Source organism: Nanorana parkeri, unplaced genomic scaffold (assembly GCF_000935625.1).
Source record: "Nanorana parkeri isolate BGI_ZX_2015 unplaced genomic scaffold, ASM93562v1 scaffold1055, whole genome shotgun sequence".
In the NCBI taxonomy this organism is placed as follows: Eukaryota; Metazoa; Chordata; class Amphibia; order Anura; family Dicroglossidae; genus Nanorana; species Nanorana parkeri.
This window is the reverse complement of record NW_017307323.1, coordinates 294,994-314,890: the sequence shown is the minus strand read 5'-3', so window position 1 is coordinate 314,890 and position 19,897 is coordinate 294,994. Positions and strand designations below refer to the sequence as shown.

The following is a 19,897-nucleotide window of genomic DNA, read 5'->3' as shown; positions in this document are numbered from 1 at the left end:
CAACCTGGCATTGTAATCTATTATTGAGTTTATGGTCTACAGTGACCCCCAAATCTTTCTCCATTTCAGACTTACCTAGCGGCCTACCCATTATTGTATAACCCATTTGCGTGTTTTTTGTCCCAAAGTGCATAACTTTGCATTTATCAACATTAAACCTCATCTGCCATAAAGTTGCCCATTCCCCTATTTTATCCAGGTCCTCTTGTAAAGTTATACTATCTTGGTTTGTTTCTATTACCCTCCCAATTTTGGTATCGTCAGCAAACACTGAGATTTCACTGTTTACTCCGTCCCCGATGTCGTTAATAAACAGGTTGAAAAGCATGGGTCCCAGCACAGAACCCTGAGGCACACCGCTAATAACACTAGCCCAGTCTGAAAGGGCACCATTTATTGATACTCTCTGCACCCGTTCCTTTAGCCAATTCTCTATCCAAGTACACACCCTTCCATCTATGCCCATAGCTCTTAGCTTGTGTAGTAAGCGTTTATGAGGTACCGTATCAAAAGCCTTAGCGAAATCCAAATATACCACATCCACCGGCCTCCCTCCATCCAGATCTCTACTTACCCCCTCGTAAAAAGTCAGTAGGTTAGTCTGACAGGAACGGTCTTTCCTGAACCCATGCTGATTATCACTAACTATACCATTAGCCTGAACAAATTCTACTAAATAGTCCTTAATCATTCCCTCTAGCAGTTTGCACACTACAGATGTAAGACTAACTGGCCTGTAATTCCCAGGTTTCAATATTACAGGCAAAAAAATTTAAATGACATGCCACAGGTCTTATTTAACAAACTATCCTGTCTGTGCAATACAGAATGCTGTATAGTGGCATAACTGAACTCTATAGCTATCTCCCTGCACAGAGGAAAACAGCATGCAATTATAACAAAGAGTAATAGTCCAGGGCAAAAGCTGCAGGATGCATGCAAATAAGGTCATGAAGTAGCTGGGACAATATTCACACTTAAAGGTAAATGCTTCTGTACAATATAATTGTCATCATGAGAACAACAAAAATAATAAGATAGCAAATGAATCCCAGAAGATGCAGAATTTTGTGGTATAACTGGTAATATATGTCAGTCTTAACACAAAATAAGTAAACAAATAAAAGAAGACTTAAAGTAGAACTGAAGCCAACTTTTTTTTACATTTTGGATACAGAAAGAGAGAGGTTTTTGCCATGTGTGTCACTTCCTGTCCAATAGCAACAACAGGAATTTAGAGGACATCCCTCCAAAGAGAGGGAAATTCCAAATGGTCAATAGGGTCACCAGTGTCCCCATTTGAAGATTTGCCCTCCTGTTCTGGTAACAACCCAAAATGTGTGATTTTCTTCTACTTTCGGCTCAATAATGGTCACCAGGACAAACAGAGAGGGTGCCTCTCCCTAATGGGGACACAGACAGCAATAAGAACCTGGCAGGTGTTCAAATCTCTCACTACCTAATCCAAAACTAAAAAAGATTTGTCTTCAATTGTGCTTACATAGAGGAGAAGAATCAGTTGTGACCTCCTTGTTCCTCCAACCACTGACAGACTCACATTTTGCTGGATATCATTTTTGTTTACTTTACAAGTACGCTCTATAGGATAACGTTTGTGAACACCCGAGCATCATACGTACCTATAAGGCCAAAATGATATAGGCACTCCTCCAAATTATTGAGTTTAATGGGGTTATTCACAAAAGGGTGAAGAGTTTGGAGAAGGCCGGAGAAGTGAACAATCGAGGACAACATAGCTGAACTGGAAAGTGAGCTGAATTGGAGAATTTTTCCAAATCGGCTATTTTGACCTAGATTGTTTACTTCTCCTGACTTCTCCAAACTCTTCACCCTTTTGTGAATAACCCTGTAAGTGTTTCCACTGAAGGTTAATGCTACAGCATACAAGACATTTAGATATTTTAGACAACTGTGTTTGTCCACCAGTTTGGGATAAGACCTTTTCTGTTCCAACATAACTGTGCCCCTGTGCACAAAGCCAGGTCCATAAAGACATGGTTTGAGGAGATTGGTGTGGAGGACTCTAGTGGTCTGTACAAATCCCTAACCTTAAACCTAATGTGTACCTTTAGGGTGAATTGAGACGTCAACTGAAATCCAGATCTTCCCATTGTGAGTACCTGACCTCACAGATGCTCTTTTGGCTTAATACGCACAAAAATGTCTACAAAAACACTCCAAGCTCTTGTAGAAAGCCGCTAAGGGGTCATCTCCATATCAATACCCATGGTTTTGGGACTGGATGTGTAACAAGTCGGGATGCACCGATACTTTTCGAGTACCAATGCCGATACTTGGCATTTTCATGAGAACTGCCAGGGTTGCAGCGGTTTCAGCTGGGACCTGGCTCTGGCGCTCCACCACTATCCTGAAATCATTAGTCTGTATTGTTTTAGAAAAACTGTCACATGACAAAATAAACAAAACTGTATCAGTACTCGTACTTGTAAGTACTTGGGCAAGTATTAGTACTTGTACTTGCAAAACTGGTATCCGTGCATCCTTAGTAACAAGCTCATATAGGTGTGATGGTCAAGTGCACACAAACATTTGGCCATATAGTGTAGGTTTCCACAGCACGTATAACAATAATAAACCTGACCACAGATCATCCTCGGGGCTTACAGTCTAACGAGCACTGAAGAGCATTCTACAAACTTGCTAGCTCATCAGTTAATTTCTATGGAGAGGGGATGAGCATGAGGCAGTGCAGGCAAGACTGTCAGTGCTGGATTATCAATGTAGTAACAAAAGCAATTGTAGTAACTTTTCTCACTTGCCAAATTGTTAGCTTCCTACAACACCCACACATGTAAGGTCCTTTTTATGGCTTTATTTGACAACTGTCATCTTATGTCTATGTGTACCCTTGCAAATGGAATTTAAACTTACCATGTGCAAAGCCTACAGACATCCATCTTGCAATCATACCTGCAGTCTGAGACACCACGCTAGAGAAAAATGCCTGTAATGATATCTTAGGTTATATAGACCAATGATCACTGTAGTGACTAGAGACATTTTTAATAAAGGAAACACAACTTATAAGGTACATACATACATATGAATAGTCCATCCAACAATGAAACAATAAGGGCTTAATTTATGAAAGTTCGCTGGGCAGATGCTGTCTGCATGGCACTAGCACCCCTAGATGGTGCTGATGAGTATTGGAAATTCCTGTACTTTGCAGGGCAATCTAGGGGCACTAGTGCCGCTAAATGAAGCTCCAAAACTGAGTTCACACAATATCCCCCTCCCCCATGCCCCCTACCACAACCTTTTCAATAGCACGACTCTCAGCACCTCCCATCATGCAAGGGTTCTAGGTGTAATCCTGATCTCTGACCTCTCATTCAGGTCCCACATCCAGTCACTGTCCAAATCTTGCCACCTTCACCTCCGTAACATATCCAAAATACACCCCTTCAAATACCTATTAATTTCCTTTTAATCTTGCCTTGACTACTGCAGCTCTGTCCTCTTGGGCTTCCTTTACACAGGCTATCCCCCCTTCAGTCTATTATGAATGCTGCTGCCAGACTCATCCACCTTACCAACCATTCAGTGTCTGATACCCCTCTCTGACAATCCCTCCACTGGTTTCAAAATCCTAACAACAACATACAAAGCCATTCACAACTCTGCCTTTAGATACATAAACAATCTTGTCTCAAAATATCACCCAAACTGTCCTCTTCACAAGGCCTTCTGCTCTCTATCTTCTTTGTGATCTCCTCCCATGCTCACCTCCAGGACTTTTCCAGAGCCTCTCCCATCCTCTAGAACTCCCTACTCCAATCTCTGCAGCTATCTCCTACTGTGCCCACCTTTAGGTGATCCTTAAAAACCATTCTAATTGGGGAAGCCTAAATCAACCTCTACCTAACGACTTTTACTTTAACCATCAACTGATCCCCTGACAGTTATCACCTTTTGTAACACTTGCAATTTCCTTTAGTTTGTAAACTGTTATCAGGGCTCTCCTGTCTTGCAATGTGTTGTAACTGTAGTGTCTCCCTCCTATTAAATGCTGTGCAAACTGTTGACAGTATATAAATCCTGTATTACTATTATTATCTATACAATACACTAGTGTTTTGCTTCCATTATCTGGCTGGTTCTTGTGGGATGATCCCACACTGGTGCTTTTCCCTGACCTGAGTCAGAAGTAGCGGTAATGAGTCTACCCATATGTCCATTTACATCTGATTCCACATAAGCCGACATGGGTTCAGGTCATTTCAGTTTTCTACATATTGCGATGGAGGAAATAACTGGACGGACAGGGATGCCACAGTAGTCCATACCGCTCCGATCAGGAGGGGATCCGTGCAAGGATCCCCTCCTGATCGGATAGTGTGAAAGGGGCCTAAGACTTTGTATTCATTTGGGTCTAAAACGACTGTAATAGGGGCAGTGGCAGAATGTCAGAGCAGAGTTCTCTGACATTTCAGCATGGTAACTGGACAGATAATGGACATGTGGCCCAGACATTAACATATAGAAAAGCAATCTAAAATTGATACTTCAGTGCTGGCTGGAGTTTTCCTTTAAAGCTATTTCTTATGCATTGCTTACAAACTAACCAAAGCAAGTTTCTGTCTTTACACCAAACACTTCAAAATGGTCTATCCTGAAAACTCACCAATAGTCTATCAGGATCAGTTGTGTTGATGGATGGAAAGTGTTCCTTAATGATGAAATCAACTAACTGCCTGAATAAATGAAACATGTGTAGCGTTAATAAACTATTGAATGATAAAATGATGATAAAATAATTGTTTTCCCTTTTTGTCACATTAAAACCAAACTGCAGGCACACAGCCAAATAGACAACCAATAAATATATATGTTGTATGTTGAAGGCCCTGCACCTTTGTAATGCTCAAGACTCATTTTATTCTTCAGACCTCTGTTAGTGTAATGATAGTATCCAGTGGTGATCCTGCTGGATACTGTCACTTCCATTGCAAAGGGTTGTCACCCTTGCGTGCAATTGTGAGGATGCGTGTGTGTAATTCTGCTATTTCCCCTCCCCCCATCCTTTCAACGCAGTCTACGCATGTGCTATAAAGCACTGGCATGCACTTAAGTCACAAGATGTGATGCAGCCATGCCTGTTCACAGTGGCTGTGGATGTAATACCCAGTGCAGGAAGAGATCACCTAACCACTGTTCTTCCCCGCTCTGACACGTGGTTGTGGCTTGCTCTAGATCGCGGCTGCAGACAGACCTGTGCACACTTGCTGGGAAGCTTTTTTGTGTGCTTTTTAGCACATACAGTACTGTACAGTATTACACTATTCAATCCAGCATGGCTCCAAAGAAAGTGCAGAGCAAGAATGGTGGTAAAAAGAAAATGCAGAGCGGTAAGGAAGGTGACAAAAACAAGCAGAGTGGTAATGAAGGTAACCAGAAAGTACAGAGCAAGCATGGTGGTAAAAAGAAAGTGCAGAGCGGTAATGAAGGTGTCAAAAATGCGACCATGTTGGTAGGGGTCAGAACAGATTAACCTTATTTACATTGAACCTCATGGGGAAATTTGAGTCGGTTCGCGACCAGAACCGTGGAACCAATTAAGTCCGTGAACCGAGGTACCACTGTAGTTCTCATTAGGGTCACGGGAGCACATATACTAGCATCCTCCCGTGATCCAAAGCTCAGTATATAGCGAGCTATAGCTCACTATATACTGAGTGCACCGCAGCCAGGACGGATCCCGACAATGCTGTCTGGATCCACCCAGCTGCGTCAGTGACAGCTTGCTCTGCCTATCAGCTGTGCCCGCCCCCTCCCCCGTCCGTTCCTCCAGTCAGCACTGGATGATCGGAGCGGGAAGGGGGGGAATCCCTGCAAGGAGCAGTAACTGACAGTCACCAGTCTCTGCAGGGAGATGAACTGAAAGTGAGCGAGCGACTGTATGCTTTCGCTCACTTCCGATCTATAGAGCTGATATGTGACAGTTTAATTGTCACACGTCGGCTCGAACTATGAGGATGAGTGATTTTCACTCACCTCATAGTTCTCTTTTAATCACCAAAAAGGTTCTTGTGGCTAAAACTTTTATTTTTTAAGAGTGGTATGATGTATCTCTCTTGCTCTAGCACACTTAAAGCAACACAGAACGTTAGGGTTCACTAATTATTTTTTACTGAATTCATAACGGCATCAGACATTAGTATTTTATATCTTGTTGAGTTCATCTTTAATGTACTCTTAGCTCTGGAGAAAACAATAACTTCCAAAAATAAAAGAGAAAAAATGTAGCCGACATCCATCCATCAAAGAACAGTGCACTGCCGGGGACTAAGTGATCACACAGAATGCCTCTAGCAGCGCTGCATTAAATAAAATCTCGCATCTACTGTGCCAGATTAGAACTGCGCACAATGAGACGGCTAGGGACATCAAAAATTGTTTTTTTGCCTGATGGAACTTAGGCCCAAGATGTAGACGCTGCTCATTTTTATCTTTAGTTCATTTATTTTCTTGAAGTATAAAGGTGTGTAGTAAAACTTGACTTCCTGAAGACATAAACCTTTTATAGATAGTAGAACGAAGTTCAGCATCTACTTCCCAGCAATATGTTTTATAGTAAAGAACAATGAAACCTCATTGGGAATATAATATTGGTTGATATGGGATAGGTCATCAAGTAGCCCCGTGATCTGTACATTTTATAAGGTAACAAAACACGGTAGAGAAAAGCACTGGCAGTGCCTACAAAAACCTTTTTTTGTCACATCTTCATGACAACACCCAACATCTCTCATTATGCAAATTCTGACTTGATCTTCAGGTCAAGCTGTGACCAACCCTCCATATGCCACAGGTCAGTGCATCGGCTCCCTCTGTTATTTTTGGGATGTTTCAAATGTTCCAAGTTTAAATTTATTTGCTAGGTGGATGCCTGGCTTCTGGAACTAACCAAGGCGTAGAGAAGAAAGCAGGGCATACGTTTTGCTAGTTATGGTAAGGGCTCTGTGTTGTCCATGCCAATTTATTAGCACCCAGCTGCTGTTTTTTCCAATGCAGATGAGAAAGGAAGAAACAAATTGCAATTGCTAAGGCTGGGCACACACCTTACAACCATCGCAAGACTATTGTCTTGCGATGGTTGTAAGGTACTTAAAAAAACGTAAGATCTGCCTATGTTGCATAGGCAGATCGTACTTGCGATGATCGCAAGCCACGCCCCCTGAGGGCGTGATGACCGCAATGCCGAACGGGCAGTGTGCGCTTGCGCACACCGGCCCGTACGGCTTTCATCGTACGGACATGCCCCAAACCCGCCAAACATCGTACGATGCTCGGCGGGCTTTCGAACATGTCCGTAAGTTAAAAGTCGTGCGACCTTACAGTAGTAGCGGTTGCACGGCTTCCACACACCTTACGATAATTGTACCATTGCAGGATTTCCTGCGATTATCGTAAGGTGTGGGGGGACCTTAACACAGATCAATATACGTATGACAGACATTCAGTCATTCTGTTTTAGCTACAGCTAAGCCTTACCTCAGCAGGTTAAATTCCCCAGAATTAGCCAATATTTCAAGTGAACCAATCCGAAACCATGATTTTGCAACCCTTAATACCATTGCTCCTGCATGAAACATAAATATTCAAAATTATTATGTCACCCATTTCTGCCAGCGGATATCCTCTATCAATTAAAAGTACTTGTTATAGACCAGCCCACTTTCCTAATAAAGGGGACACTTCCTGCAGCTTTTCCATTCCATTTTCCTTTAAAACTGTCAGTAGTCTAGTGACCCAAATATTTTACACTGAGGTAGGGCTGCAACAAATAATCGATTATAATCGATTATTGAATATCGGCTAACTAATCGATTTTGAAAATAATCGTTAGCTGCAGCTCTACACTGAGGGGCGTCTTCTTCTATTTTTTTTATATAAAACAGCCCCATTCGTTTCTATAATTTATCCAAAAAAGGTATGTTGGTGTGTTTTTTATTTTCTCCAAACTGATTACTAAATATGAATTCCGCTAAGCATTATTAACACCATAAGTGACCATAAAACATAAAAACAATTAGCAGGGGTGCCCCAATCAATTTTGCAAGTTGAGATACGGAAGGAGGGGGGATGCTAGTGGTACACAGGCCCGGATTTCCCACAAGGCCACCGAGGCCCTGTGACCTTGTTGGTGGGGGGGGGCGTTTTTGGGGGGGGGGATTTACTCTCCTGGCCTTGGGGCGGCAAGGAGAGTAAATCCGGCCCTGGTGGTACATGCACTTAGTGGTGGTGGATTGTGGTGGCAAAGAGTTACGCCACCACCCAGGCATGCAGAAGTGATGCCACTTCTCTGGCCAGCGTCCCGCCCAGCTCCTGACAACCAATGACGTCAGCCAGAGCATCCCAGGTTACAAAGAGCTGGGTGGGGAGATGTGTATGGCTCTTAAACATCTCCCTGCCAGGCACTATGCAACGCGGGATGCTCTGGCTGGAAAGAGGATGGCAGGCACACTGCAAACACTGCTTGCCGTCACCTTACACGACTCTAAGAGATGCGCCTGAGGCAACAGCCTCAGACTGCCTTAATATAGGGAAGGCCCTGACAATTAGGGCCCCAGTTATAAAGCAGCAGTATAGCATTACCAAAACCCAACAACAAAACAAATTGCACATTTACTGTACAAAGCACATCAGTGTGTTTACAAATGTGCTTAGCATTACTCTTGCTTCAGAGTGCTGTCAAATAAATTTGCAGGGATATTCACTAAAGGGTGAAGAGTTTGCAGAAGACAGGAGAAGGGAACAATCTAAGACAACATAGCTGATTTGGAAAAATTCCCCAATTCAGCTCACTTTCCAGTCCAGCTATGTTCTCCTAGATTGTTCACTTCTCCTGCCTTCTCCCAACTCTTCACCCTGTTATGAAAAACGTGATTGTTTAAAAAATAAATGGGAGAAGAGCCCAGTCATGTGACTAACATCTCCTCCAATCGCAGAGTTCTCAGTGTTTTGATAAGCAGAGAGAAAGAAGTCCAAGACAGGATAAAAAAAGACATTTGCTCCCGCTAGGCAGAAGAAGCATCCCCTGCTCTTTGAAGGTAACTATGGCCCAACCTTTTTTTTGCCATAGTTCTCTTTAGGGTCACAGAAGGACATACGGTATACTAATATCCTCCTGTGACCCAAAACTCAGCATATAGCGTCGGGATCCTTCTCGGCTGCAATGCGGCTCTTCGCTCTCAGCATATAGCAAGGAATAGCGCGCTATTTGCTGAGTTTTGGGTACAAGGGGACATTTTCCTCCTGTGAACCTAAAGAGAACTATAGTCAAAAAAAGATTAAGTCATAGTTTTCTTTGAAGAGTTCCCAACCCACCTCCTGCCTTGGTGACCCCATAGGAGGTGAAGGGACGCAGGCCGTATTAAGACCTTGCCCTTTATCTTCTGATTCTGTAGCACAGTTTTCCCAATAACAATTACAATACGCAAACTGCTCTGTACTAAAACTTACCCCGTTCTTTCTTCACATTTCCATTGTAGAACTCGTCCCTCCAGACTGCATCATTGCTTACAACAAGACTGTTAAATAAAATAAATATATGTATCAATTCCGGGGACCATAAATATTGTAAGTAAAGTGCAAATGAAGCCAAAACCTTAATTTCGTTTTGGATAGATTGGAGAGGGATTAGAACATCTGTCCGGTCTCTATTTCTGTCTGGGTCCCCATTAGGGAGATTCACCCTATTTGTCTTGGTGAACGGTTTCATCTTTTGGACGATTTCTTAAGGGACCGTAATATACAGGGGTACAGGTACTCCTAGAATGAGATCCTAATAGGTTGGACTTGATGGACTAATGTCTTTATTCAACCTCAAATACTATGTAACTATGTAAATATGATATGCCAGGACCCTAGGAAGAGGGGCTTTCAAAAAATACTGAACGCTCTCTTATTCTATATACAATTACAAATGAATTTATTAGTGTAGCATGATTTCTAAATAATTGATTAAAATTCCATTCAATAAAACATGATTATTCCGTGTAATTCATACAATACATTATCATCAAATAGTTCATTTCTATGACATGATTGGTTAGTTCATCAATGTGGTCCTTGTTTTTTCATTCAAAAAATACCCCAACATGTTTCGCCCTATTGGGCTTCTTCAGGGGACAAGGACTGTGTATCCTAGACAGAGAGCAATACACATGTACACCCCTGAAGACAGAGAGCAATACTGTCTTCCCCATTATTTGACGCGATATCCCTAGGTAGATCTCTTTCTTTCTTTATGTACTCCAATATTTGCCACTGGGGTGTGAAATCGCGCTCTCTTACATATATAGAATTTTAAGTACACGCCCACTTAAGCTCTTTTTATCTACTGTGTGAGCTAATGAAGGGTCTCTAACAAAGGTGAAGGTGTGCTGGTAACATTGTACAAGTCTATATCCTGGACGGTTGTTTTGCCGTTATTGAACAGATTTTCCCCGTCTCTCCTATATTGTGTTTTAGAACAGCACAATACAAGGAGAAATGTAGCGTTGTATAAAACTTACATAGAGAATAATTCAAATTAATTTATTTAGGTGAAATTTAATGTCACTCAAAGTTCAGCACGTTAGCTGTGGTGAAACTACAAATCCCATTGTGTATCCGCTTCCGGAAGTCATACCAATGGCTGTCAGAATCTTGCCATGCTTTATGGTATTTGTAGTTTCACCAAAGCTGGAGGGCTGAAGCTTGCCTACCCCTGCCCTAAAGGGTCAGTTTAATTTGCTTAATACTGCTGTAACTGTAGCTCAATGCAAATAGGAACGTGCCAAACAACACCAACATCAAACACCACCATATAAGCCTCCAATGGTCATGAGAAATGCACAGGAAGTTGCAAGAAAAAGAAAGGAAGGAAGGAAGAAAGAAAGAAAGAAAGAAAGAAAGAAAGAAAGAAAGAAAGAAAGAAAGAAAGAAAGAAAGAAAGAAAGAAAGAAAGAAAACTAATGCAGCCACCATATCTAAGGCCTGTAAGCACCAATATATGACATTTCTGTTCTTGGGTCAGATCTGCTTCATAGGATGAGGTTGCATGTCAGCCAGGCCAGGCTGGTATTTTTAAAAAGAGAGGTTAGCAATATTGACACATTCTCATTGCTGTGGATAATCTAATCACTGTGTGTTAATGTTTAAAAACGTTATTTTTTTGTATAGTAAACTCCTCCTCTCACCATGTGACAAAGCTGGGCAAATCACAAAGCACCCGCACTATCACATGGGGGAAAGGGAGAGTCTTCCATGATGTCAATAGCCAGAATCATGAAATATTTCTGTTCAAGCAGAGAAGTGGCTGTTTCACCATCTGAGGCGGGAAGGGGGTGGTGCTGATAGTACACGTTCGGGAGGGGGGAACACCGGCTAGGCAGAACACCGGCCAGAGTGTCCCAAGTTGCTAATAGCATGACAGGGAAATGCGCCTTACACATCTGCCCGCCCAGCTTTGAGCAACCTGGGATGCTCTGGCCGGAAAGGGGAAGGCAGGATCAGTAACATGCCGATCTGCCTGCAACCCCCCCCATGTGACTCAAAGAGGCAACAGCCTCAAGCAGCCTCATTATAGGGACGGCCCTGAGTGTAGGAATATAAGTTTATGCAGAAAGGAGCATGGTAGTTAAAGCGAGGCTTGTGCATGGGCAAAACACAGGTTCACTTTAATGAAAATACACTATAGTTTACCTTAAAACATATACATGTACCTGACAGCCCTGCTGGTGGCAATCCCCAGATAATGCATAGCCTCACTGCACAGGAACTCTCTTACAGAGGAGCGGAGTACAGCTCTCCCATCACCATTCCTGCAAATTAAATAACAAACCAGCATTATTACTGCTGTAGATTTGTATACAGCGGGAGTTAAGAACAGTGCATACTAAATGCAAACAGGCTGTTCACCTTGCAGTGAATTTTGGCTTAGCTTAGTGAATGTGGAGAAAACTCACTTTGCAAAGAATACCCAATCACAGACGAGGAACACAAAAAACAGTATTATTGCTTGCACATGATTGGATGATGGCAGTCAGCTGAACTTCACTGCATTCACTAGGCTAAGGGAAAACTCCCTTGCATAGTGAACAGCCTGTTTGTCTTAAGTAAATCAAATCCTTTCTGTGTAATGCTACAAACGCACATTTCATCCCGTCTGTTACCTAGAATATGGCGTTTTCCCCGATCCTTTCAACTGAAGTTCCCATCTCTCTCCAAACCTACAAAATAACATTGCAAAGAGATAACAAAACCGGCATTACAGGTAACAGAGCACACGGAATATATCTTCTATTAACCTCCCTGGCGGTAATCCCGAGTGTGGCTCGGGGTTCATTTTCAGTACCAAAAGCTGTAACCCCGAGCCACACTCGGGATTACACTGTAGCGTCACTTACCTTGTCCCTACAAGCCCCATGTGTCCTCTGGCCGATGCCGGCATCCGTCTTCCCGGTTCCTTCCCTGCGAGCGACGGCGTTGCAGGGGGCGGAACCGGCGGGAAATTCGAAAGTGAAAAATAGAAAAAAAACAAAAAAGAAAAAATACTGACATAATCCGACCACCAGGGAGGTTAAAGTGATAGCAATGATAGGAACCCAGATTTCAATATTAAAGAACACACAACAAGGACACGTTACCTGTTAATATAAGTGGCTATTAAGTGTGCTCTTCCATCTCCCAACTGACCAGCCCAAACACCAAACTATTGAGGAAAAACACACATTGACGGATGATTTCAAATGCTGGAGTAGTAGTTAAAGCTCAAATTAACTTTCAATTGAAACTTGCGAAATGGATTCCAGGTGCATCGAGCAAAAGGTGTGCAGAGTCTTAAGGTGCCCACACACCTTACGATTATCGTACGATAATCGTATGCGTTCGACTTATCATACGACAATCGCAAGGTGTATGGGGAGTGTGCAACTGTCAGTACTAGACAATCGTATGACTTTTGTCTTTCCAGCATGTTTGAAAACTTTGGTCGATCGTACGATTATTGCAAGGTTAGTGGCGTTTCCGTACGTCACAAATCGCACAATCTACACTGCTCATGCACAAACGAAAATACGTGCGGTTGATTACCGCAATTCATCCAGGTGCTTTTCTTTCATTACGGCTAATTGAACCTTGTGATAATCGGGGCATAATGGGGACTTTCGTCTTGCGATGGTTGTAAGGCAATTAAAATCTCATACGATCTGCCCACCTTGGACAGGCAGATCGTACTTGCGATCATCGCAAGCTCTCCCTGCTGAGGGGAGGGCTTCCGATGACTGCAATGCTGAGCGGGAAGTGCTGAGCGTGCACACTGGCACGTTCGGCATTTGTCTCCCGAGAACGCCACTAACCCGCCGACAATCTTACGATTTTCGGCAGGTTTTCCAGCGTGCTCGGGAGACAAAAGATTTGCGACCGTACAGTAGAAGCGGTCGGACGCCTTCCATACACCTGACGATTATCGTACGATCGTATGATAATCGGCAGGTGTATGGAAGGCGTGCGACCGCTTCTACTGCAAGGTCGCACGACTTTCATCTTCCGAGCATGCCCTAAAAACCTGCCGAAAATCGTACGATTTTCGGCGGGTTGGTGGCGTGGTCGGAAGACGAATGCCGAACGTGCCAGTGTGCACAAGCGCACACTTCCAGCTCAGCATTGCAGTCATTGGAAGCCCTCCCCTCAGCAGGGAGAGCTTGTGATGATCGCAAGTACGATCTGCCTGTCCAAGGTGGGCAGATCGTATGAGATTTTAATTGCCTTACAACCATCGCACAACAAAAGTCGTGTGATGGTTGTAAAGTGTATGGCCAGCTTTACTGTTTGTTTTCTTTAAAAAGCAGCCACAGTCAGAGTAGAAAAGTCTGTCCCCGGCCAGCATGCTGCAGAGAAGAACCTTTGCTCTGTGTTGGGTAGGGTGTTGGACCTGTGCAGAGAGACCACTGATTCCACACAGTGAGCATGGGCCCTTCTCTGCAGTATGTTGGCAGGGGACAGGCTTTCCTACTCAGGCTGTGGCTGCTTTCTAAAGAAATAAACTGCAAGACTCTTAACACCTTTTGTTTAATTGCTCCTGGAATCTATTTAGCTGATGTAAATTACAGGCAATGAGGCAACGAGAGAACATAACTATAATATTAAACTGAACTATAACATTTCTTATAAAAAAAGGAGCCTGAGAGCTTTGGTTCTTTGAACTACTTGTTGCCTGTTCCCTGTTCCTTGTTGCTGCAGCTGTTATCAATAAACCTTCTAAATGAAGCTCTTGCCTGGTCAGATCCATTACTATTCCACTTCAGAAGACACACACACAGCATACTAGCACACACAAGGGTGACTTCATAGGACCCTGCAAGGAAAAGGGGCCACCCCTACAACAGGATATCAGTACCAGTGCTCAGGGGACCGGCTGATTCTGCAGAAAATTAAAACATTTAATCATCAAGGAGCAGCATCCATTGTAAGTGATTTCATCAGCATTTGGAATAGCATAAAAAAATTTTTTTAAGATTGCCGGCATTAAAGGAGAACTATGGGATCAGTGCTTTTCCCCATAGTTCTCCTAAGGGTAGCGGGAGGACACAAACTAGCGTCCTCCCATCACCCAAAGCTCAGTATACCCCGAGCTACCGCTCGCGGTATACTGAGACGCCGCAGCCGGGACGAATCCCGACATTACTGTGGAGATCCACCCAGCTGCGGGATTGACAGCTGGCTCTGCCTATCTAGAGGCAGATCCAGCTGTACCCGCCCCCTCCTCCGTCCGTTCCGCGAGTCAGCGCTGGAGGTTCGGAGCGGGGAGGGGGGAATCCCTGCAAGGAGCCGTGAGTGACAGTCACGGCTCACTGCAGGGACATGATCGAGAAGTGAGCAAGCGACGGTATGTGTTCGGTCACTTCCCGATCTATTGAGCCGACCTGCGACAGTCTCATTGTCACACGTCGGCTAGAACTATCAGGATGAGTGGTTTTCACTCGCCTCATAGTTCTCCTTTAAAGTTCAGAGACCACCAGCAGGAAATAGGCTTGCCATCTATTTACTTCAATGTTAACAAATGTAAACATCAAGAGGCCTCCAACACAAATAATTTGGTGTCTAGTGCTCCAAAGTAACCAATCAGATTTCAGCACGTTCAAGCGGCCTAGCCAAAGGATGACTTCTAATAAGTTGCTCTGAGTTATTGTGTTTGTGGTTTGCTCTGCTAACTATAAGCCCAAATGGACCCTGTGATGCACAAATATGGAAGCTCCCATTGCTGACTTCTGTGTGCACACACTGGGGCTTCTGTCCAGCCAAATTCACTTGAATGGTTTTCTAACTCCTAATAATAATCCCTCAATGATCTGAAAGATCTGAAAAGTGGATGAGCAATGCGTAAAGTGAATGTAGAATGAATGCTGACCTGGTGCCCTCCATATCTGTGTGCTAATGGAACAAAGCCGGGAATTGTTTTACTACCGCTAACAAACTGTAGAAAATCCACGGAGCCGACAACAGATGGGTCAAGATCCAGCAGATCCTCCAGAACGTTCTGGGGAAGATAAGAGTGCAATAGGTTGATTATGTTCCCACGTCAGTGTTTTATTATTTGGAAAAGAACAAAGTTATACATTGCCGAACATACTCATCCTTCAGACAGCCAACCTGCCAGATGAACCTAGGCCAATAGTAAAGCTCTAAATCTAAACCCAATAACAAAATGTAATATATTGCAGCTTACCAGTCCTTAGCAGTGGTGGCTACATTATCATTTATTTTTAATGATAATTACCAATTACCTGCCAATTACTCAACTTCCGGTCCTAGGATGACAACTATCACTGTACTGCACCTATAGAGAAGCACCACTCCCCCGTCCAAGCACCACTCTCCCGTCCGTTCCTCCAGTCAGCGCTGGAGGATCAGAGCAGGGAGAGGGGAATCGCTGCAGGGAGCCGTAACTGGCAGTCACGGCTCTCTGCAGGGTGATGAGCGAGCGACGTTATGTGTTCGCTCACTTCCCAATCTATTGAGCCGACGTGTGACAGTTTAATTGTCACAGGTCGGCTCGAACTATGAGGATGAGTGATTTTCACTCGCCTCATAGTTCTCCTTTAAAGCAACACAGTTCTGTACACAATTCTGAATTCTGAAGTTATTCCTAACAATGCTGGAAAATCTCCAAATGATATCATTAGACGGCAAGCACTATACTGAGTACATCATGTTATTGCACATATCTTGATGTCCACCTCCATGGGAACACAATGGGGGGAATTTATCAAAACTGGAGCAGACAGAATATGAAGCAGTTGTGCACGGCAACCAATCAGCATCTACCTTTCATTTTCAAACATTAGATTGAGCAAACTGAAGAGAGAAGCTGATTTGTTGCCATGGGCAACTGCTCCAGATTCTTCTGCTCCAGTTTTGATAAATCACCCCGTGTCAATCTTACACATTCTCTATCTCTTTTATATTTTGGTCAAAATACAAACGGTGTGTTACAAAGGTATCAGAACGCTTTACTGTAGGTCCTCTATTTTGATATTCAAGTGGGTTTGGTTTTAAAGCGGACCTTTACCCCCTTTCACTAAAAATCACATCAGCATTCAGCTCTAAAGACACCAAGGGGTCTATTTATAAAGGTTTTCACACAGCATTCTCCAAGGATTTTCATACTTTTCCAATGGAATTCAGTTATAAAAATAGAAAGCTATGGGAATCTTGAGTGAAAACTAGGGAGGCACCCATACCATTTTTTCCAGAACGAGTACGAGTACCAATACTTTCCCTCAAGTACTCGCTAATACTAATTACCGATACTTTTTTTTTAGTGTCATGTGACAGTTTTTCTAAAACAATACAGGGTAATGATTTGAGGACAGTGGTGGAGTGCCAGGGCCCAGTTACAACCCTGGTAGTTCTTCTACTGACTCCAAAGCTATAGAGGACTACAAATCTCAGCAATACATTATACAGCAATGCAGAATAATACCATCAGCTATAGAGGACTACAAATCTCAGCAATACATTATACAGCAATGCAGAATAATACCATCAGCTATAGAGGACTACAAATCTCAGCAATACATTATACAGCAATGAAGAATAGTATATGAATTTGCTACATACTCTGTGCTGCCTGCCTGATGTCTAAAGCAGAGGGTCTCACCGGGGGCAGATATGGAGGGTCTCAGCAGGGGTAGAAATGGAGGGTCTCAGCAGGGGCAGATATGGAGGGTCTCAGCAGGGGCAGATATGGAGGATTGCAGCAGGGGCAGACGTGGAGGGTTTTAGCAGGGGCAGATTGGAGGATTTTAGCAGGGGCAGATGTGGAGGCTCTCAGCAGGGGCAGATGTGAAGGGTCTCAGCAGGGGCAGATGGAGGGTCTCAGCAGAGGCAGATGCGAAGGGTTTCAGCAGGGGCAGATGTGAAGAGTCTCAGCAGGGGCAGATGTGAAGAGTCTCAGCAGGGGCAGATGTGAAGAGTCTCACCATGGGCAGATGCGAAGGGTGTCAGCAGGGGCAGATGTGAAGAGTCTCAGCAGGGACAGATGTGGAGGATCGCAGCGGGGCAGATGTTGAGGATTGCAGCAGGGGCAGACGTGGAGGGTTTCAGCAGGGAAGATGTACAGGCTGGCGCTGTAAACAGGGGCTACATAGTTCCCGAGAAGGCTGCAACGGCGTCCCCAGCAAGTGCGGGACCTCAGGCAACCGAATAAATGTAAATATTTAAAGTGCCGGTATCGGTTTTTAGTATCAGGGCATTGTTACCAGTACAAGTTCCCATGAAAATGCCCCGTATCAGCACCGATACCAATACTTGTATCAGCACCAGTGCATCCCTAACGAAAACCTTTATAAACAGACCCCCGAGGGTGAAAAAGGAAACAAATGCAATCCATGCATGAAAACATGAATTCTGTCCGTGCGTCATACCTCCGAGAAAGCGACGAGTCGTATCTCAGACACAAATGGAGAGGGGAATACATGAGAGAAGATACAATCTTTCACTTTTCTTACATAATTTCCCTTGAGAGGGTCAACTGGCAATTCACCTGAATGTTCAAAAGGAAAGAAAATCAAAATTGAAAAACACCTTGAGGTATATTCATAAAGCAACGCATTTCACCTTCACCAAGCATTCACTGCAGGTGAATCGTCCTGCCCTATGTGTTTAAAATGACATTGATTGGTTCATTACCGGTGAATGTTTGGTTTGGTAAAAGGTCATATGTTAAAAAAGGAAATTCTAGAATATCTGTTCAACAAAACCCCCCGATCCTCGTGTACACACCTCTACGTGCTAAACCCAAACAATTAAAACTGGCACCGTTTTGTTCAGTGCAGAAAGTGAAGGAGGAGGTGTCCTCTATAGAAATTAGATTCTGTCTGCCAGCTGTTGCTTGGCCCAAAAATGTAATGACCTCAATGCTGCTCTCTATAGTATTGTACTGTGAGCCCAGTCTGACGTAGTGACACAGCACCAGGGGGTGTGTCCATGACAGCCTGGGCTCACAAGAAGTGGGTTCAACAATTGAGCCGGGAAGAGGGCCTGTGGTGCAGCGGAGTTCCTGCAGGGGGCAGTGTTGCAGATGAGTGCAGTATTTCAGTGACTGCTACACTTTTTATTTTTCAACATGTCTGGCAATTTATATATTTCTTGATTTCTACTTTCATTTGTTGTGAGAGAATGCGGAGGCTGCTCTTGCTGAATATCTACAATGCTGGGCTGGCTGTTATGTTGTTTTACTGACTTTTTACTTAAAAGAACTATAGGGTAAGTGTTTTTCCCCATAGTTCTCTTAAGGGTCACGGGAGGACATATACTAACCTCCTCCCGTGACCCAAAGCTCAGTATATCGCAAGCTACAGCTCACGGTATACTGAGAAGAAGTGTGCAGTCCGAGAAAATTCAGAGGTCATACTAGTTCCAGGTCAGCATCTCAAAGTATTGAAGTCAGGGGAGATCAGTGTGACATCCAGGGGTGTATATTGGCTCTGTGAATGTCTGAGTCGTAGAGTCACCTCACATTATGGCCACTAGATGAAGCCGATGAGAATAGGAAATTCTTCTGCTCTTTAGCTCCATCTAGTGGAACATTTTATAAATACCTCTCTTTAGTTACCTATGGCATCTTCCGCTGATGCACTCCATGCATCCATAGAAGACACTTTAACCTTTCTTTCACACCAGTCGGAGCTGTTTAATGCATATTGTGGGAATGAACGTTCAATGTTCTTCGTGGTTAATATGAGCTTCACCGTCCCGGCCAACAGACAAATCACAGCAACGGGAAACATTCTGCTTCATTTCCATTTATTCCGCATCACAAATCCTCAAAACTTTATCAATAAAGAGAATTCCCATCCGATCCATCGTTACACTTTGTGTCCCCCCGCAAACCATTCCTCCGCCTGGGACACATTAAAATCAGAGCACAGGGTCAGTATGGGGAATTTATTTATTTATTAACAACTAAAATTACCAAAAATATTTATAAAGTCCTTCTATCAACAATATTTCTTATAATGCTATTCAATGTTAGTTACAAATTAATATTTTTGTTGAGAGTATTTTTGACGATATTTTTTGTTGATACAATTAGTATTTTGTTGAGAATTTTTGTTTTCAAATTCTTTATGTTGAGAACATTTTATTGTTATTAATATTTTTGTTGGGAATATTTTTGTCAATATTAATATTTTTTTTGACTCTATTATTCTATTAACATATAATCATTTCTATTCTATTAATATTTTTGTTGAACTGGTAGGAAGGGATTTAAAAAAATAATAACAGCGAAGGGGGTGGATTTCCTTGTTAATGTGTATGTATGGCCAATACTATTTTTTTCACTTTAGGAAAGGGGATG

The 19,897-nt window shown here is 43.2% G+C and overlaps 1 protein-coding gene across 1 annotated transcript in view; it reads right to left on the bottom strand.

Moving 5' to 3' along the window:
• LOC108796099 (UPF0061 protein azo1574-like) overlaps positions 1-19,897 on the bottom strand; it is a 67,680-nt gene that overhangs the window by 25,100 nt on the left and 22,683 nt on the right. The window contains exons 5-13 of the mRNA XM_018567493.1: positions 17,961-18,079; positions 15,443-15,571; positions 12,681-12,745; positions 12,207-12,263; positions 11,757-11,855; positions 9,511-9,578; positions 7,540-7,627; positions 4,670-4,739; positions 2,914-2,986 (exon numbers count right to left, since the gene is read on the bottom strand). Coding sequence (XP_018422995.1) covers positions 2,914-2,986; positions 4,670-4,739; positions 7,540-7,627; positions 9,511-9,578; positions 11,757-11,855; positions 12,207-12,263; positions 12,681-12,745; positions 15,443-15,571; positions 17,961-18,079 — 768 coding nt within the window. The remainder of the gene's footprint in view (positions 1-2,913; positions 2,987-4,669; positions 4,740-7,539; positions 7,628-9,510; positions 9,579-11,756; positions 11,856-12,206; positions 12,264-12,680; positions 12,746-15,442; positions 15,572-17,960; positions 18,080-19,897) is intronic.